General features: G+C 50.1%; 11 protein-coding genes across 11 annotated transcripts; 5 read left to right on the plus strand and 6 right to left on the minus strand.

Moving 5' to 3' along the window:
* Positions 1-875: 875 nt before the first annotated feature.
* On the plus strand, positions 876-1,889 carry LTR84_009886 (uncharacterized protein; the record flags this gene model as incomplete). Its single annotated transcript, XM_064853424.1, has 1 exon — positions 876-1,889. One exon carries the CDS (start codon positions 876-878, stop codon positions 1,887-1,889), a length of 1,014 nt encoding a protein of 337 aa, XP_064709823.1.
* A 32-nt stretch (positions 1,890-1,921) lies between these two features.
* LTR84_009887 (uncharacterized protein) lies at positions 1,922-3,697 on the minus strand (the record flags this gene model as incomplete). Its single annotated transcript, XM_064853425.1, has 2 exons — positions 1,922-2,241; positions 2,299-3,697. The coding sequence occupies 2 exons, from the start codon at positions 3,695-3,697 to the stop codon at positions 1,922-1,924; spliced, it is 1,719 nt and encodes a 572-aa protein (XP_064709824.1).
* Positions 3,698-4,848: 1,151 nt separating this feature from the next.
* Positions 4,849-5,382, plus strand: LTR84_009888 (uncharacterized protein; the record flags this gene model as incomplete). The annotated part of the gene is made up of 1 exon (XM_064853426.1): positions 4,849-5,382. One exon carries the CDS (start codon positions 4,849-4,851, stop codon positions 5,380-5,382), a length of 534 nt encoding a protein of 177 aa, XP_064709825.1.
* Positions 5,383-5,899: 517 nt separating this feature from the next.
* On the minus strand, positions 5,900-7,455 carry LTR84_009889 (uncharacterized protein; the record flags this gene model as incomplete). The annotated part of the gene is made up of 2 exons (XM_064853427.1): positions 5,900-7,125; positions 7,185-7,455. The coding sequence occupies 2 exons, from the start codon at positions 7,453-7,455 to the stop codon at positions 5,900-5,902; spliced, it is 1,497 nt and encodes a 498-aa protein (XP_064709826.1).
* Positions 7,456-8,393: 938 nt separating this feature from the next.
* On the plus strand, positions 8,394-9,409 carry LTR84_009890 (uncharacterized protein; the record flags this gene model as incomplete). Its single annotated transcript, XM_064853428.1, has 2 exons — positions 8,394-8,469; positions 8,514-9,409. 2 exons carry the CDS (start codon positions 8,394-8,396, stop codon positions 9,407-9,409), a joined length of 972 nt encoding a protein of 323 aa, XP_064709827.1.
* A 188-nt stretch (positions 9,410-9,597) lies between these two features.
* LTR84_009891 (uncharacterized protein) lies at positions 9,598-10,449 on the minus strand (the record flags this gene model as incomplete). The annotated part of the gene is made up of 1 exon (XM_064853429.1): positions 9,598-10,449. The coding sequence occupies one exon, from the start codon at positions 10,447-10,449 to the stop codon at positions 9,598-9,600; it is 852 nt and encodes a 283-aa protein (XP_064709828.1).
* Positions 10,450-11,828: 1,379 nt separating this feature from the next.
* On the minus strand, positions 11,829-13,193 carry LTR84_009892 (uncharacterized protein; the record flags this gene model as incomplete). Its single annotated transcript, XM_064853430.1, has 4 exons — positions 11,829-12,589; positions 12,643-12,805; positions 12,862-13,070; positions 13,127-13,193. 4 exons carry the CDS (start codon positions 13,191-13,193, stop codon positions 11,829-11,831), a joined length of 1,200 nt encoding a protein of 399 aa, XP_064709829.1.
* An 854-nt stretch (positions 13,194-14,047) lies between these two features.
* On the minus strand, positions 14,048-15,694 carry LTR84_009893 (uncharacterized protein; the record flags this gene model as incomplete). Its single annotated transcript, XM_064853431.1, has 1 exon — positions 14,048-15,694. The coding sequence occupies one exon, from the start codon at positions 15,692-15,694 to the stop codon at positions 14,048-14,050; it is 1,647 nt and encodes a 548-aa protein (XP_064709830.1).
* A 283-nt stretch (positions 15,695-15,977) lies between these two features.
* Positions 15,978-16,507, plus strand: LTR84_009894 (uncharacterized protein; the record flags this gene model as incomplete). Its single annotated transcript, XM_064853432.1, has 2 exons — positions 15,978-16,057; positions 16,114-16,507. The coding sequence occupies 2 exons, from the start codon at positions 15,978-15,980 to the stop codon at positions 16,505-16,507; spliced, it is 474 nt and encodes a 157-aa protein (XP_064709831.1).
* Positions 16,508-16,717: 210 nt separating this feature from the next.
* On the minus strand, positions 16,718-18,816 carry LTR84_009895 (uncharacterized protein; the record flags this gene model as incomplete). The annotated part of the gene is made up of 6 exons (XM_064853433.1): positions 16,718-16,948; positions 17,073-17,237; positions 17,692-18,136; positions 18,184-18,650; positions 18,707-18,732; positions 18,786-18,816. 6 exons carry the CDS (start codon positions 18,814-18,816, stop codon positions 16,718-16,720), a joined length of 1,365 nt encoding a protein of 454 aa, XP_064709832.1.
* Positions 18,817-19,538: 722 nt separating this feature from the next.
* LTR84_009896 (uncharacterized protein) lies at positions 19,539-20,462 on the plus strand (the record flags this gene model as incomplete). Its single annotated transcript, XM_064853434.1, has 1 exon — positions 19,539-20,462. The coding sequence occupies one exon, from the start codon at positions 19,539-19,541 to the stop codon at positions 20,460-20,462; it is 924 nt and encodes a 307-aa protein (XP_064709833.1).
* Positions 20,463-24,553: the final 4,091 nt, after the last annotated feature.

Raw genomic sequence — 24,553 nt, forward strand, 5'->3', positions numbered from 1 at the left:
TATTTCCACGCCAAGCGAGCAAATCTACCGAATCTGATGAACATACCTCGACGCATCCACACCTAGGTCTGTACAAAGTAACAAAATGATAACCATCTATATAACACCCGAACCCAGACTCTCCGAAGGCATGCTCACCCGCCTGCCTGAGTGACTCCAACTCGGCTAATCTCAGCACTTTCAAATCGGTGATGTGACGCAAGATCTCCGAGTCTCAGAATTGGTCTTATGGGATAAGGAGCAGACAGCTAGCTACATACAGAAGGAGAGGAAAGATGAAAAGCGAACCAGAAGATTCGAATCAACGTTCTGTTCTGTTGCTCTTGCGAGGAAGTACGAGTGCTGCGGAAACAACACGTCCCACTGACTACTGTCTCTCGCACGAGGCTGTGGTGCCGAGGGGGACACGCCCGGCAGCCACACCACGCTAACGATCCACCACCATGCACGTGGATATTTGCCGACTATGCTGGATGAGGAAACGGCTACGCAATACTGCTTCAGTACGCGGAAGTGAGGATGTACTGGCAAACAGGCAGGAAGTGTCGGGTCAATGAGTGATTACCTCGTCGTGCTTGCGTATGTTTGTTAGGTGTGGTGTGGGATGGGGTTTCTTATCAGGTATACATATAGTACGTCGGTCTCTCGTTACGGTATCTTGGAGTGCTTGGATCCATCTATCTGTCTGTCTTAACATTCCGCTTTCGGACCTGTGCAGGAATTTGGTTTAGATGAGCATTGCTTCTCTGTTCTGTGCTAAAGTCCGAACTTGTAACACACGGGGTTACTTCCCTCATCATCGGTGGCAACGATATCTCTCATTTACTACACCCCGGTATATCAGCACAAGGACAGATAGTAACAAGCTGTCAATCATGGGTTCCATACAGCCTGAAAACACCGCTGCTGTGCCATTTACTCTAGCAACCTTTGATGGAAATGCCACGATGGGCAAGAAAAAGCAGACCAGATCGGCAATTGGCGTGAATGGGTCTTATTATGATCTTGCCGCGCTCCTCAAATCGACATTAGATGGTCAAGAAGGTTTGGACTTGGATCAATACTCCACCACACTGGCCATCTTTGAAGAGTGGCAGAACACTTCCCCTACACTGTCTTTGCTAGCTGGGAAGATTGCCTCGGGAGAGGTCAAGGCGAATCCGATAATCAGCACCGGTAATGGCGCTGCCAGTACGGGAGTTGGCACTCCAAACCTGCTTGCTCCGATCATCTATCCGGCGAAGCTTCTCGCTGTTGGAGCTAACTATACAGGACATCTGGCCGAGATGGGTTTACCTGTCGAGAAATGGACACCGATGCCCTTCTTCACCCGGCCACCCACCACCTCTATGGTCGGGCCTGGCGAATCAGTGATCATCCCTGAGTCTACTAAGCAATTTGATTGGGAATGCGAGCTGGCGGTAGTTGTCGGCGCACGCTTGCGACACGCGTCAATCGCCGAGGCTGCAGCAGGCATTGCAGGCTATACCATAGGGTTGGACATGAGCTGTCGGGATCTGATAGTTGCGGGACGCGGGCTTGGGACCGACCTGATGCGCGGGAAAGCGCAGGATACAATGGCACCGGTTGGACCTCACGTTGTGCCTGCAGCATACGTTGGAAACATCGATGAGAAGCGCATTACGCTTGACGTGAACGGAAAGCGAATGATGGATGCTTCCACCTCAGAGATGATATACAAGTGCGATGAAATCCTCAGTATCATGAGCCAGAATGTCACGTTGGAGCCAGGTGACGTCATCTTCACCGGCTCACCTGCTGGAACAGCAGGGGCACATGGTGACTGCTGGTTGAAGCCTGGTGACCGGATTCGAGCAGAGATTGAGGACGTTGGGGTATTGAATATCGTGATCAGGGGCAAACCTTGAACCTAGAGCTGTGGGATGTACTTCAAGCCTGTTCATTCTTTCTCTAGGCGTCGGAGAGACTGATATGCTGACCTGAGTGTTGGGCCCGATCTACGAGAAGACGCAGCGCCAGTCGATGGAGGTAGGATGCTGTTAATGCTAGTTCGACCTTTGCGAATCAAAGTCCCGGCAATAACCCAAAACTCTACGGCTGCATCTTTGACGAAGCCGAATCGTTCTTGGCCTGAAGCCGAAGTGTGTTCCTTCTGATGGGTCCAGCACTGCATCCAACGTTGTAGTGCTCGAGTAAGTTCAACTTCCTTTTCCCTTCTGAATGGGCGATAAGGCAGCAGCCATATGGCTTGGATGATGGCTACACTCTGTTATTGGCCAACGTGTCATCGTGACGGTTTTCTCTGCATGTACATACCTAGAATTGTGATAAACAAATCAAGTGTATTCAGGTTGTTTATGATGCCCGTAACCTCATCATCCTCTTCCTCTGCACATAAAGCATCCAGTGCATCAGCAAGTGTACCCGAAATTGAGGCTGCGCTGCTAGTACATTCTTCATAGCAGGCCTCCACTGTGGTAGCCATAAAAGCATCCAAGGAACAAGGCAAACATAGCTGCATTTCTTCGACGAATAAACGGGGGGCCTTGTCGTACAGAGTACTGAAGCTTACGTCCAAATTGTAAATCCCGAATAAAAGACGTGCACCTGCTTGTTCAAGACCAAACTTGGCCCAGTCGAAATCTTCTTTCGAGGACAATGATTCCAAAGAACCTGTTGATTTGAGATGCAGGCCTAAATACTTGAGAGCAAGGATGAGCTGATCAAATCTGTAGTCCCTAATGGATTCCCTTTTCGATTGTGATCCCTGACGCAATTGAATTTGAGCAATGGAAAATGCAGCCTGTACCGCGGGGAGAGCTTCAGCAAGTGGAGGAGTTTCGGTTGCCAACGACGTATCGAACAGTTTCTGGAAGCCACGATGTGCAAAAATATATTCCTCGGCAAGATCGAGTATACCTCTGGCCGCGGATGCGTCATTGGAATTTGGGTCTAGCAGGGCGCTGGTGAGACAAACGGCGAGTAAAAGAGGAGTATGAGCTGTCGAAATATTGAAAGAAGCCCCGTGGATGATTGGGCTATGGTGGTTCCAGAGTAAGAAATAGTCGTCCACGAGTGCACTAATCTTGCTGGCAGTGAATAACAAAAGGCCTGCAGCGAGGATTTCGTGAGGGCAGTCATCCATATGATATTGAGACCTGGAAGACGAAAAATGAGTCAATTCATCTAGGACTTTGTTCGTGGCTCCTTGAAGTGGAGAGAACATAGGATCAGAAGATCCAATAGAAAGTTGATCAACTGGCATAGACCAGTGGATATCAGCAGGAAACGACATTGGCGAGTCTAGCTCACCCAGGAAAAATTGGAAGATGCTACCGGGTGAGTAGGATGCAAAGGCCTCGGGCGGATATAACTGGCTATCGAGTTCGGTCACGCTGCCATCATCCTCGAGCAACGCTCTCGGACTGTGCTCCTTGGCAGCAGCAACCACACCAAAGGCACTTGCAAGGGATGTGTTATCTGGGTGTACATAATTCAGAAGGAAAGAGAGTGGGCCTCGTCCTGGAGCCGAAGAACGTGCTTCAGTGTCAATTGAACGAGGAACAGTTGATATTGTCGGCAGTCTCACGGCAATGGGGCCTCGGATGGCAGGAAGCCCTGTGCTGGCAGTATCTTCGATCCTGTTCACAGTACAGGTCGCTCCTTGCAAAAGGCACGTCTCGCAAGGAAAGTCAGCATCACACGCCATCTTCATCTTTGCGCACCGGTCGCAAGCTCTTTTCCGCCGGCCACGGCGAAGCTCGCAGGGAATGGCTTTGTCGCCTCGTGATGGACATCGAGTGTAGTGACGGCGTAAAATATCACTAGTTGCTTGTCAGTCCATTTTCGAAATGATGAGGCAACTGAGAGGTGGATTGTGATAGTTGCGATGGAGTTTGTTGGCTCAGACTCTCAATACAACACCATTGGGAGAAACAGACCAGTCCACTTTGGTCACTCAGCCTGACAAAGGATCTATGCCTTCGCTCCATTCTCGTACATGTTGTACGAAAATGCGGAATTTGAGAGACTCACGCAGGCTCATGGTAGCGACTGTGAAAGAGAAACACTCACGATCTACCGAAAACCTTCGAGCAAAAATCACAGGTCCAGCTCTTAGATGGCATTGTTCATTGGACGAACCGCTTACACAGTGCGGAAGCAGAAAGTACTTCAGACACGGCGGCGTGCGTATGGTTGTCCAACAGTCGGCAGTGAGCAAGCTCGTTGGTAACGCGTGTATTGCCGAAGTGTAGAAATCCCGTCTTAGACGTACGAAATGTGAGCATATCTGGGGTAACTAGTGACACAGACGGATAGTGCTGAGATAAGCTCGCTCGCTTGATTTAAGTATTGAATCTGGAAGCCGGGGGTTGTCGGGTTTCGAGTCCGGCATGCAACCCAGAGTTTGAGTTGAATTAAGAATGTCGTCAAAATCCAGAACCTATACTACCCAGGTGGGAGTGGTCGGCAAATTCCCTCCCGCTGGCTCCGCTTAGGCGATCATAGTCGGGATTTCCACACCGGGCAAGTAGCATTTCACGGGTGTCCTGGAGGTATCTCAAGGTACAGCTTGTAGGAGTGCGGGAAGTTACCGACACCAGATCAGCATTGGTATCGAGAGTCGGCTCACATGTAACCGGAGGGATTGAACCAAGTGTTCTATCGCCTCTGTGGCAGATCTATCCTTCAAACAGTAACGTTGGTGTCGAGGGTTGATGCACAACCATAAAACGGAACAAGTTGCTGGCAGCTTGAAGGGAGGTGCAGCATCAGACCTTGCTGGTCGTAGTAGAATTTGCAAGCACCTGCTGCATATAAAACCGACTTGAGGCGATCGAGACACAACACAATATCAAGGATAAGATGGCAACCACCACCACTAGCCCGGCAGTGGCCACCACATCCTCAACGACCACCGCAGATACGCAACGACCACCGTCCTTCAAAGGTATAGACCACCTCAAGCTCCCCGTGCACTCACTGAAACGCACTCTGGAGTTCTACACCACAGTGTTTCCCTTCGTTCACGCGCCGCACTGGGACCACTTCACGCCGGACCACAAGCTCTTCGCACAGATGTTCGTGTACGAGCCTTTGGGCCTGATCGTGGAGGCACGCTACAACCCGGCTCAAGCAGATGCACAGCGAGGCTGGGATCCCATCACGTGGGGTGTCGGCACGCGGAAGGATCTGGAGGAGTGGACGGCGTGGTTCGTCAAGCATGGCGTGGTGCACAGCCCGATCTTTACGGGCATCAAGGGCTGGGTGATGGGCTGTGAAGATCCGGATGGCAGGATTGTCAGGCTGTATGTCCAGGACGAGGAGCATGAGTGGACAGATCATCCAAGTCGTGATGAGAAGTGGTTGGGCACTGTCGTGGCGGATCCGGCGACGTAGTAACTGGCTGGCGAATTGGTAGCTGTCCTGATGTTCGGTAGTAGTCTGAGGAGTGCCTTGGTTAGGTGTCCTTGCTAGAAGCTTCTTTAGGAGTGTAAACCTGATGATCACAGTAATCATCTCTACTTCGATAGTGTTTTGCTTGATCCTCAGGGTCTCGTTCTCGTCGAGTTTTGAAGCTACAATTTCGATGGATGAAGGATAACATGTTCGTGTGTTGATTGAACTGAAATCTGTACGTTTCCAATGCGTAGACATGGAATTGATGACCAAAGACTTCAAGTACAAGTTGTTCCACCACATTGATCTCTCCCAGGCAAGGCATGGCGATGGCTAAGTCATGTTGTATAACGTCAAGAACCGGTCAAGAAAGGAACAGGCAGTCGAATGATAATGCATCTTTTGTATTTTGCGGCTATATAATAGTGATCTGGGTGTTTGACTTGCAATTTTCCGTCTGCCTGCCCCTCCTTCTCTCCGCTGCCTTTTGGACCCTATGTATGAGCCTAAGTAGATGCTACAGCACATACTTGAAGTCGGGATGATGGTCACCAAGAACCTCCATTTGCTCGTCATGAGTGAGATGCGCCACAGGTCGTAGAAGTTCCTCGCGTCGCTCCTTCTTGGCCTTGTTCAAACGTTTCAGCAACACAATCTGACCCACGAGACAAGCCATTTCCAGACAGAGGGCAGCAAGATTGACCTTGTTGGCCAGAAGATATCTGGGTGCCGTTTTGGTGGGATACAGCCACATAGCTGCAACGCCGGCGGAGTTACTGGTGACAAAGACGATTGCAACCGCTGTGGCACGGCGGCCATATGTCGCCGTGTTGTTGGGTACCCACGTTAACAGCGATGGAGCTGTCGAATAGATACTGGCAACGAGGAAACACTGAGCCGTGTAGCGGGTGCCGACCGATCCGCTGCAGAGATTGAGGATACATCCCACAAGTGCGAAGATGAGTGTCGCCAATGCTGTCAAGCCACGGCGGCCATATTTATCGGCATGCCAGGCAGCAACCATCGTGAGGACAAAGGCGCACGCGTATGGTGGTACACTGAGGAGCTGTGTTTGTGTCGGTCCATAACCCATTGCCTGCACGATAGACGGCGTGAAGTAAGAAAGACCGGCAATCACCAAGCCATTGCAGAAGGCAATAACGCTCATACTGAGGACATGGGGTTCGTGAAACGTCGATTTGACGGCTTCCATGCGGATGCGAGGGCTCTCCTTGACATTGGCTTCTGCAATGAGGCGTTGAGTCGCAAATTGTGCCTCCTCTGGCTTGAACCAAAGCACATGAGAAGGTGAGTTTGGCAATACTAGCATGACCAAAAAGCCAAATGCAATAGTGACAACTCCCTCAAGCAAAAAAATGTAACGCCACCCAGCGATGCCACCCACACCATTGAGCTTGACGATGGCGGCCGCGAGCAATCCAGAGAACGCTCCACTCAAGGAAGCGGCCCCATAGATACATCCAATACGTTTCTGCATTTCCTGTCGCTTGTAAAAAAACGAGAGGTAGAGTATAAAACCGGGAAATAAGCCTCCTTCGCACAAGCCAAGGAAGAAGCGACAGATGACAAGCCCTGTGTAATTCTGTACCAAGCATTGGAGGGTGGTTACAAGACCCCAAAGAACGCAAAGACCCGGTAGCATAAAGCGAGGACCAATCGCCTTTAGAGCGAAGTTCGAGACGAACTCGATAAGAATGTATGGGATGTACGTGGTCATCAGTGCTGAAGACATGAATGTCAGTCCGATTGTCATCAAGAAAGAGGTGTACAAACCAACTTACCGAGCTGGTATTGATAGTCCGTGGCATGGATCGCTTTCTGTAGACCAGCGACCCGTGCGTTGCCAATGTTGGCACGATCAAGGAAGAGGAAGAGGAAGAGTAGAGACATAAGAGGCATCAGAAGAAGATCGAGCTTCCATAGCACCTTGCGCTCAAGATGAGGGTCGGTCTCAAAGCTCTCTGCAAGATTTTCGAAGTGGTCGATGTTGTCATCTGTGATCGTCTTTCCTTCCAACCCAACATTAAGCTTCGTCTCAGGTTTGGAAGACATGATGGGTGCGAAGAGTTATGATGGCAAACACGAGAAAGTCAATGAATATCTCGAATAGAAGAAGATTGAGAGACTGTTCATTCCTGAAGATGAGGTCTGGGAACTCATCAATTTATACATCTTATCCTTTCGCGCAGATTGTAGCCCTCAGTATATCAATTTCAACCAGCAAGAACCACGTGAATATTCCCCGACTACATGCGGAAGTAGTTCCTGTGTGGAGTTGTCTAGATCATGGGCAACTGGAGAAGTTGGGAAGTCTCGAGCCAGCCTAGTCGGGATAAATCCACATCTAGCCAAAGTAGCCAAATCATCGCGGTTACATTCCGTATCGATCGTATAACCAATATTCGTCAGGTTGATATGGTAAAAATATCTCACGGACGAAGGCATGGGATAAGAGAAGTGTTCATCGCGATGGTGCATATATTCGAAGGTCGATGTCGGCAATAGCATCTTAACACTTAGGGTAACCAAGAACATATATCCATTCAAATCGCCATGCGCATAATAATAATAGGCGCAGGCATCGGAGGCCTATCAGCCGCAATAGATCTTTCACAAAGACGACATTCGGTGACCTTAGTCGAGGATAAATATGGGTTATCGGAATTTGGCGCCGGCTTACAGATGTCGAGCAATGCCGTCCGAATATTGCACCACTGGGGAGTAGCCAGCGCAGTCGAAAGGGTGGCATTTGTACCGGGAAGAACACTTGCAAGGCGGTATAGCTCTGGCGAGGTGCTGGGCAAGGTAGAACAAAATCCCATTTACCAAGATGCATATGGTTTTCCGTACGTTGAGTACAAAGACTATCTTGCTTTCCACTGATGTCGTCCAGATATTGGCAAGTCTATCGTCCGGATCTGCAAAGGGTTCTGTTTGAACGTGCACAAGAGCTGGGAGTGGACATACGTTTTTCTGCTCGAGTCGTTGATATGGATATTTCCGAGGGGATTGTATCACTTGCAGATGGCAAGGCAATATCGTCTGACCTGATCATCTGTGCTGATGGTGAGCACTCTTTGTATTTTGAGACAGAAAACTAAGGGCTGCAGGCATCAGTTCGCGAACACGCAGTACCGTGATCGACATCCCTTCTTGCTCACCCAGGCCTCTGCAAGATTCCGTATATCGAGCGATGCTCCCACGAGCGGTCATGATGAGCCGTCCTGAAACCGACAAGCTTATATCAACTGACAGTGCACAACTCTTCATGGGTCCGAAGCGGGCCTTGCTTGCTTACCCAATTGCCCAAGGCAAGTTGTATAACATTGCAATCACGGCACTGGATACGAATCCTAGTTCAGATACCGATAGAATAGGCAGGTGGAATGATCCTGTAGACATCAATGAGCTTAAGAGGCTTTTCCACGACTTTTGTCCGCAAGTTCAGAGCTTATTAGGTCTTGTGGAAACATGTACGAAATGGACTATCGCCGAGGTGCCACCACTCGAAACTTGGTCCAGTAAGTCCGGTAGAGTGGTACTTCTTGGCGATGCAGCACATGCGATGTCGCCGCATCTAGCGCAAGGCAGTGCGATGGCCATCGAGGATGCAGCGGTATTGGGTGAGTGCCTGCAGCGAGTCGAATCAACGCAATGTAACTTGACACAAGCGTTACAATGGTACGAACAAATTCGCAAACCTCGCGTTGAGCGAATTGCTGGATTGGCTCGGCAGAATGGCGCCAGTATGCTGTTGGAAGATGGTCCGGAGCAAGAGCAAAGAGATCGCAAATTCGGTGCGTCTTTGGATGCAAACCAAAGTCGAGTAATGACTAAGGTGCTTTCTGAAGCAGTGGCAGATCAAAATGCGCCGTGGGCAACACCAGCTTTTTCGAAATGGCTGTACGGATTTGATGCTCTCAAAGACGCCCAGATTCGGCTTGAGCGGCTGTCGGGGCTCCAAAATAGTCAAGTAACCTCTGCTGAGTTGAGAGCAACCAACTAGAGACTTGAGACGCTCCTAGCCCCAAACTATGGGTGGTGAGCAATGGTACACTGGGTCCCGTTATTGGTATGTCGAATAAGTCTCAACTCGATATCAACATGTTGGTCACGGCGTGTTCGAGTAAGCTGACCTCCGGACTTGCCGTGCTTTAGATGATTCCCTCAATAGGGGGTGTCAAACAAGGCTTTTCATGGCCCAACCATTTGCTTGACTCTCTCGATTCTGGAGACCGCTTTTTCAAGTCTATCCAACCGTTTTCTCTTCTCGCTGTCCCTTTGCTCAAGCACTTTGACTCTCTCCTCCAGTTTGGCCCTGGCTTTTCGTTCAGTTGCGACCATCTCATTGGCCTGACCAAACAACTGCGCTGTAAGATCTTCTAGTTCTGTCTGTGTCTGTGAGAGGCTGGATTCAGCGCGTAGCCGCAGATTCCGTTCCTCTTCCAAGGAGGACTGCAATGACGACAAGGTTGCGACCTGGGAGTCAGAGTGGGATGGCACAAGATGCGGGGCGAGGACGCGTGAGAAAGGAGTCTTCGGGGGTGAGAGTGTAGTGCTGCCATAGGCACTTTCGTTGGAGGGAAACACTCCGGTGTGAGGAGTGATGGGTAGATTCGAAGGATGAACTTCCTTTCTCCGCCCGGGCAACAAGGCACTCAAGCTTGCTAATCTCGATTGTGGCTGTGGGGGAGGCTGCGGTTGTCCTGGTAGAGGAGGTGTAACAGCCGGACCTGGCCCTTCCAGTGCCAGACCACCCACGCCGGCTGGTTGCGCTTGTTGTTGTTGTTGCTGCTGTTCATGCCTCGCATTCGCCTCTCGGAGATATTGAAGTTCGTCTTCGTAGTCAGCGAGCTTGTCAACCGCAGAGGCGGCTTTGGTATTCAAGATCTTCACCTGGGCTTCGAGGTCATGAAGTCGGCGGTGTGCTTCGGCAGCTTCGGCGGAGGGATCGACCAACGAATGGAAATCACAACCGCAAGAGCAGGTAGCTGGGTGGGAGAGGTGATACGAGGAAGCGTTGTCATTGGAGTATGCGGTCGTCATGGTTGTTGAATTGAGAACCCTCGTCGATGTGGCCATGACACGATTCAGATCGGTGAACGCGATTCTCTTGGAGAGCAGTCGAAGTCGGCTTGCTCCATTAGCTGGCGCAGCAGGGTGTTGGACGCGTCAATATGAGGTGTCTTGGGACGTAGGATATGCAATCGCAGGTCCTTGGTGTTGTAAGCTGACCTTCGGCATGAGTTGCGGTTGATGTACGAAGAAGAGAACGCGAAGGAGTGAAAAGCGCGCCAAACTAGAGCCCAACCACTGGAACCTCAATCACAGAGGTCACAATTCCCCTCCACTATCAATATTGGCAAACAACAAGACCAGTAATCGACGTCAATGTCCACGGATATCAGAGATCCGAAAATGTCAAGAAAATCAATAAATTAAATTATGTCACATGCATTGTTTCGAAAAACGTCAGGCGACTGAGACATGGGGAACCCGGTGAGTCTCTATCTGCTCCAGAGTACCGAGAACGAGTCCACTGTCGGGCCTTTTCGGTCACGTGTGTTGACCACCAAACCAGATTCCAACTTGAAGACTGCTAACAAGTCAGAACTGTTAAGAATCTAGGTCAGGTTGAATTCGTTTGCTTGTATAGGTCTGATAAGCCTTCGTACCCAACCGAATAAGCCCAAATCGACCATACTAACAATAAGCCCTTCTGAACATATCCATGCTTCTAGACACCAGTAACGCAGTGGTATGTTATATGAGACACAGCCATCACCATATATCTTTCACACACAATGAACATCTATCTATCTGATAAATCTCAACCAAAGACCAGCCTTTCCATCGATGTATGCCAACCCCTGTTGCTTTGATTCATGCCTGGATCACCTGAATTGCCCATATAGAATAATGACTCTGGTAGGTCCAACTGCCTCCTCCCCGGCATTAGAACAATCATTGGAGATTTTGAAAGTGAAATCTGAATTATCGATGGTTCGTAGTACTTGTACAACAAAAAAGTTTGAATTTTGGATCCGAGGTTGCTGGTAATGGAGCACCTTCGGCTCAACTTACGAGGAACCCTCTGGGGTCAAAAACACATGATTCGAGAACGAGGATGAAAGAGGTCGTGCCTAACCACTCCTGACACTGGATCAAATAACCAAGAAAACGGTATTAGATAGGCTCGAGGTGTGTGCAGCTCACACAGCTCTGCTGCCTCCCATCCCTGTCGTCACACAAAAGTCGCACTCTCCACAAGGCATCATGTTCATCTTTCGATGAAAGGCTTTGGTGATGAAATAATCACCCTCTGCATTAACAAACCCCTAATTTTGAGCTTCACAATTAAAAGAAATATGGAATAGCCGCACTTTGAAGGTTAGCATCGAACATCCCCAAAGCAGAAACCCGACTTACGCGATAGCCAGGGTGGCTGTGACTCCCAAGACTGCCCGCGTCCTGACCTTTTCTCTCTTCAATTTCTCCTCCAACACTTTAGCCTTCTTCGCTGGTTGCACTGGCAATTCCGCGTCGATATCGGATGGCTCAGGGTCCTGCACTTTTCGTTTCCTCGATAATTTGGGTGAGCTTTCCAATGCCTTGGCCTCTTCAACCATCTTTTTGGCAGTTTCGAGCATTTTCTCGGTGTCTTCGGGTAAAGGCAGTTCTGGTAAACCCACCGGCATCTCCACAATGACACTGGTGTGCGTGACCTCAGTGTTCCCCTTGACCTCGACCGATTGATCAACTTCGACCCGCACCTTCTCGTCGTCGGCAGCGGACGGTAATTCGGGCGCTGGTGATGCAGTATCGACCTCGGGTTTGCCTTCCGTCTCAGCAACTGACGCAGCATCGTCGAGAGCCGACTGAAGCGATGCACTAGCTGCGTTGGCATGCGCAATGTTGGCTTCTTTCTGGGCCTTGGTTTGTCGCTTTCGAGGGGAAGCTTTGGCTGGAGTAGCAACTGCCTTAGTCGGCGATGAAGACCTCGTCGACCGTGATCGAGGGGTTTTTGTGGTAGGGGCTGGTAGCCTTGTCTTGTCTGATGGGAGATCGAATCTCGGTGGCGGAGCAATTGACTTCTTTGCACTTGAAGGGGTCTGTGAGATGTCCGCCGGGTCAAGCAGTGCTTTGATCCAGTCGGTGAGACCATATGCTTCTGCTAATTCAAGGGCTATACCTGGAATGAGCCGCGCTCGCGCAGGGTAGGCACCACTTTGGACTTACCGAAAACTGGGGCTACCCAGACATTACCTGCCACCTCATCCTGACTGGTAGCATCCAGACTCTTGAGATAGTCGCGTTCCTCCTTTTCTTCGGCGTGAGCAGCCCAGGGAAACGCGATTTTGAACATGCCAGTAGCAGACACGAAGCCGTCCTTGCTTCTCCTCTGCGATGATGTCAGACCCGGTCCGGGTGGCGGAGAATATCAAAACGGGATCGTACCATCAAGAAGTAAGTCTCTGGGTGAGCCTGATTAGACCGAGATGCAAATATCTCGGAACCGGTCAGGTCTTCTGGAAGAGGTGCTCGTAGATGCGCATATTCAAAGGGACCCAGGTTTGATGCCTTGGTCGCGTTGGACGTTCCAACTTGACCGGGCTTGACTGTTAGCTTGGTCTTTCCCAACCCCCTGCGATTGATCAAGTCTTCATCTGTGACCTCTGTCAGCTCCTCTGAAGTATGATTAGTATCAGCCACGATGGCTTACAAGTAGGCGCAACGCCGGGCGCAATGAGAGGATTTCTCTTTGTAGGGAGAGATCGCGTGTCGGACATGGCGAAAATGATATAGTTCCGAGAGAAGAGGTATTAAAGGAGAGCAAAGCGAAGTGGGCGAGGTGAAGAAACGGTCAACGTGGAAGGTGTGGAATCGGTCTGCGACAGCACTTTGATTCGAGTACGAGGTTGGGCCGGATAACAGCGCGCAAAAGGGAAGACGGTGGTGAGTTGTCCAATTGTGGTGCTCTAAGGCTATCCAAAAGGTGATTTGGCAATCAAGTGATGCGACCAAAGAGAAAGAAGATACGAGAAGGAAGAGGGAGAATGAGCGCAACCTGAATGGAGGGCGAGTGAAAGATGGACGGGGGAAGTAGCGAAGGTGCAGTGCAGGTGCAGGTGCAGAGGCAGAGGCCGAGAGGCACGAATGGGACTGACCAAAGTCGAGCTCAGTTCAGCTCCGTCACCACCGCCGTCACCTCTGGCGGAGCACTCTTCCTAAGAAATTTGGAGGCAGGAAAGACTGAATGGGGGACAAGCTTACTCCCGAGACCCCTGGTTCATCATGAGCTTGGCTGGGGATGGATGTCTTCGGGTTAGGGCGTCTGGAAAGCTCCTCCAGGCGAGCTTAGGGGAGCAATAGGCGGCACGTCAAGGGTTGCGGGGGAGAGTTTCGGGGATTTTTAATTGGAGGCTGGTAGTCTGGGTGTGTCTCGTGGTTGGCCAAGGTCCCTGAATTGACTTCTCGCGATCAATCTAACCACGTTTATCCATTGCAATCTCGAAATTAGACTCGGAATGGGACCATCAGATTCTGTTGCTGTTGAGGTGCTCTATCGAGTCCAAGAGGTACGAGGTACTCGTATTAGCTTTCCACGAGAGGAAGGGCGGCATCGCACCATCTCTATCTACATCTATGAGTCGAGTTCGCGATTGCTTCTCTCCCCCATTTTGGTCCGAGCCTTTTCATCTGCTCTCTCGTCGCCAATGTCGAGGAACTCGTCTCCACGATACTCCCATGCCCCAATCTCACGAGGTCCTTCCATCCCATCAGGGGGAAGAGCCCAAGTTGGTGCAGGGCTACGATAACTCCAGCTTCCTTCTGTCACATCGGCATATGCGAGCGCGTGAAGATATATTCCCAATTCGTGCGGCCCAGGATCGGAATACAAGGGCGTATCACAAACGCTGCATTTTTCTCCCGTCATCTTCTCGCCTTTTCTTTTGTTGTAATCAACCACCATGTCCTCGTGCGCTTTGACATAAGCAGCATATTGAGTCTTCTCGTCAGATCCTGCTAACTGGCCTGCGTGCAAAGTACCGCTATTCAAGGGTTTGAAGTTGGCGTCGGTGAGTCTGGCGGCATCGGTAGCCGTCATCTGCTGCGTTTGGTCGATGACTTTGGCCATCTGCTCGTCATGCGCCAGCGAACTAGCCACTTCGGTCTTTCCCATGGTCGCCAGCCTTGCAATAATCTCTGCATCATCGTTACCACTCGAGTCATTCTTTGAGAGACTGGGACCAAAGACCGCTCGATTACTGTAGATCGGATCATTTGTGATGGGATGCCCTAGAAATTGGAGGTGCACTCGAATCTGATGTGTCCGTCCCGTCAAGGGCAAACAATGCACAATGCTGTATCCATCGTTTTCGCTGCCCGGTGTGGGTGCTGCGGGTTGCGCATTCTCCTGAGTGCGATTAGCTTGAGGTAGGCCTTCAGATGGTGTCGAGTTGATTGTGTTTCGAGGATAGTACGCTATTCGTCTGAACAACGTTTTCGCTGGCTTCCCACTGGCTCGCGCTCGATTGAGACCAAGGATAGGACTAATCTGAAGGATACTTTCTTCACAGCTCACCACTCCACCACGCATTGGATCTCCGTTCCAGCCTTCTCCATCCTCAAATCTACCTTTGACCCTCGCGACATACTCTTTCCGCACAGTTCGTCCTCGGAGCTTCTCGCTTATCTTTTCCGCCTCTTGACCGGTCTTTGCAATGAACATAACACCACTAGTCAAGCGATCGAGTCTGTTGCAGGGAAGTGCTCTGAAGGTAGGGTGCCGTTCCGCCTTCATAATTTCCACCACCGAATTGTAGTTATACCTTCCTGCCGGATGAACAGGCACACCGGCTGGCTTGTCGATAACAATCATATCTTCAGTCTCATTGATGACTCGAATTGGCTGAGCAGTGACTGGGGGCTCGTGCCTATGCAAGGTGTGTGAGATGACATCGCCATTCTTCACAATGGTGCGGACATCGACACAGGGCTCTCCATTGACAGAGATTTGTCCCACCTCAATTGCATGTTTGTAATACTCCCGCGATCGATCGCGAAACTCCGTCGCGAAGATGTCAAGCAGTTCGCGGCCACGCCATCTTTGTTTGCAGTAGGTGTTGTAAGTATAATGATACGGGGCGACTCTTCGGAGGCCACCTTCTACGTAATAAGGTCTAGGCCAAGGGTCACAAGGAGTAATCGCAACGGCAGGAGCAGGATGGGGAGGTGGTTCTCTTTTTCCCAATTGGAGGGTATTTCGATCGGTAGTGGCCAAGGCCATGGTAAGACGTTTGCGACTTGCCAGGTAGGCAATGACGCGTGGTGAGGGAGCCAGGAGTGGCTTGGATGAAGTCCGACTATGAGATGGATTCAATGCGACAAATTGTTCGAATGGTTGGAGAAGTACCAGAACCTCAATAACTTTTTTCCTGTTTGAGGTGCCATTTTAACCGCGGTTGTACCGGCAGGTACAGTAAAATGTGCCTACCTTATCCTTGCCTCCCCAAAAGCTCGCAAGCCATATTGCGTCGTCTATTATTCTACTTATTCAGATTCAACATAAAATGCTAGGACTGGACATTGCCTCCAAGAGGAAGAGGAAGCCAACGGATTATCCATTCCACCTAGACTACAGAACACGATGGTGAACATGGCCTATGAATCGTCGAGGGGCAAATCGTTAGCTGACGCTGTGTCTAGGTCGGACAATGATGTCTATCACCACATGAACAACAGCATATATGCATTCTTGATCGACTCTATTGTGAATGCATATCTCATTGAGAAATGCGGGCTCAATCCTGAAACGTCGGAGCAAATTGGTCTAGTCGTGTCAAGCTACTGTGATTACTTTGGATCTGTGGCATACCCTTCTGTGCTCGACCTGGGATTGAGGGTTGTGAAACTTGGAAAGTCAAGTGTCATGTACGAAGTTGGCATCTTCGACCAGGGAAAAGACCAAGTCAAGGTAGTTGGGGGTTCGATACACGTCTTCGTCGAGGCAAAGGGACGTCGACCTGGGGAGGACGGCATGATGCCACAAATGAGAGAAGGATTGTCACAGATCCTGGAAAAGGACGCCGCGAAATTATAACCCGAGTCAAACATTGATTTGAAATGGTATCAATTCTTTTCGCACTGCTGTAACCGCTGCTCCGTATCATGATCGGATGTTCCCAGCTGTCAAGCATTGCAACGACAACCCTGTCGTCAATACACCATGAATCGTTTGGTGAAAATGCTCTGCACCGTCCTTTGGACCAAGTCTACCACCATGCGCTCGCTGCCTTGATATCGTCACACTCTAAGACTCAGTCGTAACCTTGGCCTTGGGGTTGGTAACCTTGACACCCAGTGTCTTGGCCTTTGCGATGATTTCGATTCTCTTTCTCGATGAAACGGCGGATGCGATCTCGGCGGCGTAGGTCTGGTTGTGCATAAGGAGAATATCAACATCGCGAGCGTTGTGGACGAGGAAAACTTTGTGGCCTGAGGGGATCAAGTGACGAGTCTTCTTGTTGGAGCCATAACCGATCTATCATTCAGTGGGTTAGCACAAGTGTCCCTGTTCAATATTCGTCTGCTCCTGGCCCGATCTCTTCGATCCTCAAAAATCCAGCGTTCGAAATTCGGCCACCGAAGCATATGTGTTGACATACCGATGGCATAACAACCTGACCCTTAAACCGTCTTCGAACTCGATTGTCGATACCCTTTGGTTTCCTCCATGCCGATGGTACACACTTGAATCTGTCGGACTGATGTCTCTCCCACTTCTTCGGGTGTTTCTTCACGATCGGAACGTGTTTCTTTGCGGAGACCATCTGTAAGTGTGTCAGTTGTTGAAATTTTATCGCTGCTGGATGATACAGACCTTGTCGGTATTGTGGTCTTGACGTCTGGTGTGAGATCGATGAGAGGTTGAATTGAGCGGTGTTCGTGGGTCGCAACTGCGAAATTTCGACCGCCAAGAGTTGTGTGCAGCCAAAATTTACTAGTCCATTTTCAGACTAGCGTATGTGGATTTAGTTCAATGCCGTGTTGGACATCACTTTTAGAGGCTGCACATATCTCTCGTAAATAGAGGCTTCACTCGTTCGAACGCATTGAATTAAGAAAGTTCTGACTCTCTTTTTATGACCGTATTTCGTTACCTGATTCAGCTCGAAGTTTGAATATTGCTTCTTTTACACGACGGCAGACGGCAGACTGATCATCTCAAGATTTGATATCTTGATGTTCTAGCTTGTATGGCTTTCCATCTTGTGCGCCGCTAACCAACATCGCCTCAATCAATTCCAGATCCGCGAGTGCCTCTTCGGGTGACTGGTTTGCATTTTCTTTGCCTGCTGCCAACGCTTCACCCCACGCTCGAACCTCAGGAGTGACTCCGCTTCCCTCGTTGGTGATCTTTTCCTCCTTGCCATCGATTGTGACACCGTCAAATGTTACACTGACAGAGCCTTTGTCGGCGCCAATTGTCCAATCACGGCCTTTGGCGGTGGTGCCAAATGATATCGATATCGACCCGACTGTGCCTTGCTTGGTCTTACCTGTAGCTTCTACCGTGTCGACGGGAGGAAGATGTTCTTGAAGTTGTGCAGAATGGGCAGAAAGCGTCACGAGCGGGTTGTCCTTCCCAAGTAGCAACCTCAACCCTGCCGTAAAGTGGACTCCTCCATCTAGAAGAAACCCTCCTTGATGTGTGGGGACTTTCCTCCAACTGCAAAGAATTAGCTTATCCACTGTAAGAAACTCGTTCAAACTCACGATGTCTCAAAGTATTTCCCTCCCGACACTAGAACCTGCATTCGGGTCCTGAATGTCAGTTGGCGGCCCAACGTCTGAACTGCTTCCGCAGCACGTATGAAGTTGGCCAGATATCTTTGGTTCTCAGCGACTGCCCATGTCACACCCTTGCCAGCAATTTCTGATCGGTACCATTTGATCAGTTCGACCGCTTCCTTGACATTCTCTGCCACAGGCTTCTCCGACAGGACGTGCTTGCCAGCCAAGAGTGACTTGCGAATATATTCTGGTTGATTCTTGATTGGAAGAGCAATGATGACAGCTCCAACATCGGAACGGGCAAGGACGTCATCAAGAGATTTTCCAGCACCAGAGTCCTCAGAATATATATCGACCTTGGAAGAGTCTGCCTCGAGCGATTGAGCCGACTTCAATGACCGTGACCATATGGCTTTGAGCGTCAAGTCTTTGGAAGCTTCAACCGCGGGCTGTGCCCTATGTTAGTGATACGCTGTGCATATGCAAAGAAGCTGTCAATGCCCACCAAGTGCTCCTCACGGGCAAATATGCCTGGAATGGGTCAGAAATACTGTGCATAGCCCAATCTGTGATTCGGACCTTACCTCCACCAAGAATTGCCACACCAATAGTCATTTTATAGGATGTCAATGGGGTTACACAAACTCTGGACGCTTGATGGTCAGAGACAAAGACTCGATTCGAGTTTTATATTCAGAGTAGGACAGCATCCCACCACTATTTACCCGGAGTGATGTATTTCCGAAGCTTCAGTCAATGGCGATTTAGCCATACAGCCCCCACTATGACACCCCGCTTCCATGTTCCGATATTTTGCTGTTTGGTGTTACAGAGTCAAACCCTTCGGGAACTGCCCGTCATCACGTGCCTCGTCAAACATGCTTTTGTTCAACAACGTCATGATAATAATGCATGGGCAAGGCAATCTTCGACTTCCATTTAGACTTTGAGATCTCCGTCGCCGATCATCGCAAAAACAGGGCCAGAGGCAAATCACGCCAGAGAATGCCTGGCAAATCCCATACCGCGTTTCTTTGTCCTTGTCTCCACGATGTCCCAGCTGCGGGACTTCCAAGAGTTAGTCACCTCTTCAAGTTCCTTTTATCAATGCGTTCCAAAGTTGTTTGCTCTATGTTTGCTTCAGTGTCACCATGAACAAAGAAACTCACCCGTATCCTTTCCTTGCATCGAGCACGACCTCGTAACCTTTTTTCACTGGGGGGCAGGCTCCCTCGTTTCTGTCTGTGCCATATAATCCCACGGACATCCTGCTCTCGCACGCCCATCCCTTCAACCTCTAACTCACAAGATCCTATCCTCCCGTAACATTTACCGCGATGGTTCCTCAACCCGTTTGTGAAAGCGAGACGCCGCGTAGCTTACTGCCCATTGAGCTGCTCGCCGCGACTCGGGACAAGCACCATGCCCTCAATCTTCAGATCTTGAAGAACTTGCCGCTGTGCGTCCCTCCCGCATCAGACTCGCCCATTCTGTATGCGAAAGGTATGGCGGTCTTTGGCCAGATATACTATGCATTCGAGGCCCATTTGACAGCTTGTCTGGAGGATAAGGAGTTCGATGAAACCCTACGGGATCTGTACAAGCGTATATACGTTCCTCGTTTATTGAGATCGCCACGCCTGCGGAGGGATCTCGAGATTGTCAACATGAGACTGGGCGATCATGGGAAACAGGAGGTGGAAGACATCTCAGAACGGTCAATGATTTACTACAGAAGAATTCGCGCAGCCTTATGCGCCAAACCGCATGTCCTCCTCGCATACATGTGGACCATGTACCTTGCCCTTTTCAACGGTGGCAGATGGATGCGCAGCCAGTTTTTCTCCGCTGGCTCTTCATTTTGGCTCGGGCAGGACTTTCCTTTGTCATTCTGGGACTTCGAGGACCCAACCGGGACTGCCTCTAATGGAGAAGACCTCAAGGTGGCTTTCAAGGAGAATTTCGCAGAAGCGTCTCGACTTCTGGACGACACGCAGCGAGATGAAGTAATCGACGAGTCCAAGAATTTATTCGACCTGTGTTTGGAGATGGTGAGATTCTTGGAAGGAGGGCCATCATTATTGGCCTCCCCGGAAACTTTCTCCACTCATATTGCGGCCACGAACCGGGCAGCTGACAGGTCGCCAACCACGGGCTCCTTGGTCTTACCTGCTTGGCACTACGTAGCCTCGTTGTTTGGATCACTCGCGACGGCAGCCTCGAATACAGTTTGGAGAAGAAAAGAATTAAGCTCTGATTGAAACCACGCACATCATTTGGAATCAATAGACTTGGGGCTTAGCGACGACACGATCATCCCCGTCCGAGTTCCTCCAAGCATCATCCCATCCCGAGATATTTAGTTCGTCTTTGCTTCTGCTGGGAGACCGGGATGGCACTGTTTGAACATTTCGAGGGCGGTAACCAGGATTCTCCACCACTTCATCACTCTCTGACACACGCATGCATGTTCAAGGTTCTCTTCGCGAGGGATCACATGTATGGGAGCGTAGGAACGTCCGAGGTCGGAATATTCATAGAATCATCACATGGGCTCAAGCCCGGCCTCACAATTGTCACTATCCGTATTGAACTTCGACTGCACCTCTCAGAGCCTCGGGTCATGATCTCCAAAAAAGAAGCAACACAGGCAACTCAAATTGCACGCCAGCCGACATGTGAACCGGGAGGCCACTTCACTGTGGGCAATAATAGCGGTGCTCCTGCACAAGTCACTCGATGAAAATAGCTTCCTCGGTACCAAGTAGACACTTCCCTAAGGCAGCAGCAGATAGAGTTGTCGTGGAATCCCCTTTTAACATGCATGGCCAGCCAAATTCAAATGATCGTTTCGAAACCTACCTACGAGTACGAGGCATGCACATTGTGCTCCGTACTTCATAGTCAGGAACTTTCTTCTGCGAGGTGTAAACCTCAACCTCCAAGCAGTGCCATTGGGTCAAGGATGGAGCGGGAGAGGTACTTGAATCCGACGGCTGTCTCCAAGATCCGGTCTAGTAGTGTACTCGTACGAGTACGGGACGGAGTATCCGTATGTGAAGCTCCAAGTGATTAGGTTGCTTCGTCCTCTTTAGCTTCACGGGAGATGATTCGCACGCGAACCAGTTCCCTGCCCTGGCCCCCGGGGTGGCTCAAAGTGTGGGGATATCCACTGGATATTTCTGGGAAGGCTGTGAACATACGGAATACGGATTGCTTGATTGACAGACCCCACTGATTGAACTAGTTTTTCATGAGTAGCTGGCACCTTGGTGCCTTCGCATTCATGTGCCGGAGTGCTACTGTACAAGGGCAAAGAAGGAAAGCTCGTGGCGTGAAGGAAGAGAAAATACATATCTACGAGTATGTGGAGTAGTGATTTAGAGTACTTACAGTTGGTATTCATGGCGATACACGACCGGCCAAGGAAAAGATTCGTAAGGATGCTTGGTGATTGCATTTGAAGCAACTATTGGGCTCAACAATTTTCAATGCCTTGTCAAGCTGTCCTGGACTCATAGTTGATAGGCTTTGCATGTGCTTGGGGCCACGGAGCGACTCCGAGCGAGATTATACTCGGCCCAGCGCCCTGGTCGTGATTTAATCAGACTGGTGCTCTATTCACAAGATGAGGAATAGAGCATAGTGACTATCACCATTCAGTGCCTAGGTGGCTGCGGTAGTGAGGGACTACGGGAGTGAGTTAGTTTGGAGGCACATGTTTAGGGACAAACAAAGCTTGGACAGGTGGGCATGTTTGGGTGGGTTACCCAGCCTTGGGGGCGATCGGGGATAGGTTGAGATGGTGATACGATGAGATGAACCGCACGGACAGTTTTCTTGTGGCCTGAACGTGGTCGTTTTAGCAGCTCCCTAGCGTTCCGTTGCTTTGGCTTTTGCGAAGATACGGAGTGCGGATCGATGGGAAGGTAGGTAGCTGGGGTATTGACCATGTTGATTTGGCGGTGTGAAACAGCATATCCTGATCTCCAATGCTTGGTTGTTCTGTCGAACGAGAATCAGCTGTCACTTGCGGCAGGATCTGTCTGGATCCGTAGCATTGGGTGATACGATATGCCAAAATGTAGTTCAACAACACGGTCTGTTATAGGCTGGTCTAGGCTGTTTTGTCCCTTCCTCCTTGACATTCTTGGATGGTACCGTATGAATCCCTTTACCTCGTAATAATGGTGAATGGCAGTATCTAGCCATGTCTCGAGGCGAACGTGCAAAGGGTAAAGTGAACGCGTTTTTAGAAGCGGATGGATTCAATAATGTCGATCAGGAAAGGGCCTCGCTTAGACAGACACAGACATCCTCGGTGCACTGAATGCCTATTTGGAACCTATTGGCCAGGAGAGCGATGGAGCGCATGTCGGACACAGTCAGAAACAATCTCCCCCTGGCCTAGCCATTAGATCAATCCCCGATACCCAGATTGTGGTTAGCCCGCCTTGAGGCTTGAGGTCCCGAAATACCAAGACGAGATCTTTTGGGATTTCTGGGGGTGGGCCTGTGCACGTCCAACGACGAGTCGGGATCCTCCTTTTGGTTTCGGATTTCAAGCCCTTCCTCAGCATCGCCACGTCGGTCTCAATTAAAATTGACAGAGTCTTCAATCATACATCAATATAGTACGTCGTGATGTAATAATACCTGATGGCCAGGCTCAATCTCGAAGCAAGGGTCTTGGGAGCAGAGGGAAGGCGAAAAGCTGATCTACGCACTTTGTCTGATGGTCCTCCCTTTTAAAATGATAGATATTGCAGCTTGAGGACGTATTCGTAGGCGATTGTCCTTGATCAACTATCTAGTACTCACCAAAAGGATGGATCTACGTTTCAGGTCACAAAGTGTGCTTCAGAAACCTCAAGACCTACGAATCTCCATGAACAGCGGCTGTCTGGCCCCGCAAGGATCTAGTCAAAGAATCGAATTGATGAACGATGGAAGGTTGGTATTTTTATAAGCCTTTGATAGATGGAGGTGGAGATGAGTTGGCACTTACTAGGGACAGTTTGAACTTTGAACGTGGTGAATTAGTTGACTTGGCATTCTATCCTGTCATCTTGCTGTTCTCGCACACCTTGATTGTGTGCGTTTCATACTATTGTCATTGTTGCTGAGTCTGGCTGGTGGCAGAATGGAATTTAGTCGCCATCTTTTCTTCGGGGAGGCCGCAAGCGCATGGGCGTTTGACGTACAGGACTTCCCTCATCGGTGACCAAATCGTTGAAGATTGTCAATGCTCAAAGTCAGTATCTTCAGCTCGCTTAGGTACTTTTGTTGGCTTATACATGGTTACAAACAACGTCACAGTTCGCATCCGTTGTGATTTCGTGAATACTTGAGGCTGTGAACGGCCTTTCGAAGAGACCCGGTAGTGGTAGTAATTGTAAGCGAGTCCAAACTCGCAAGTGAAGCCATGCTTACCCAGGAGGGAAACGAGTACGAGTAGTTCGCTACTGACAGTGGCATGTTTTGACTATGCTAGTAAAGGGGCTTGAGCAGAATTACCTCACATAGCAATCTAGAGTAAGTGACCAGCTGCATGTCTACAACTGATCAAGAAAGAAGCGGTCTTGATATGGACATTCTGCAACACTCTGATGCAGTCCGGAACATGATGGACATGTTGAAAGGACGAGGGGAGGTTTCTTCAAAGCTTTCTCGCATGATACGAAGTAGTGAGGGAAAGGTGCAGAATCCGTGACGGGAATTGAATCCAAGTGGGTCGTTAGGTCAAGCCCCACGGATGGCAAGCATGACTGATTCGCGCCACGCCTTGGGACTTCAGAGCTCGTGCTACCCACTATTGGGACTGGACCAGGAGGGCCTGGGGCTTATCCCAGGCGACCCAGAGAATGTCTCTCCAGGTGCAACCTTGGGTACCTCGGTCCTCAAGGAGCATGGCTTACAGTACTCGTACGGGTACGGAGAAGGTGCTCAGTGCTGGGTGCTCACACCATGCCCGTGGTGCTAGGCGAGACCCACCCGCCAGGGAACATTAGTGGGAGCTCTGGGTGGTGACTGCTCCCGTTAGCATGGACGGGCACTGGTTGGGGAAGGCCCATGGATTTTCCGGAGCAGTAGCTCCTCTGCAGGTAGGTTGCTTGGTGGAAATCATGATGGTCGCATCGATGCTGGCAGGTGGTTCAGCTACCAAGTAACTCGGTTCACCTACTTTCTAGCCTACCACAATCCTGGGATCCCATGCTCGGAGGACGGACTGTGGGAAGTACGAGCGAGTTGGGAACAGGTTGCAGATGGCGACTGTGCAGTCCTTCAACTTGGTCAACGGTGTTCATATTGGGTTCCCCGCAGGTAACTACATACCTAGATAGAGACTTGG

The sequence above is a fragment of the Exophiala bonariae genome, assembly GCF_035927105.1.
Source record: "Exophiala bonariae strain CCFEE 5792 chromosome Unknown scaffold_4, whole genome shotgun sequence".
NCBI classification, from domain to species: domain Eukaryota; kingdom Fungi; phylum Ascomycota; class Eurotiomycetes; order Chaetothyriales; family Herpotrichiellaceae; genus Exophiala; species Exophiala bonariae.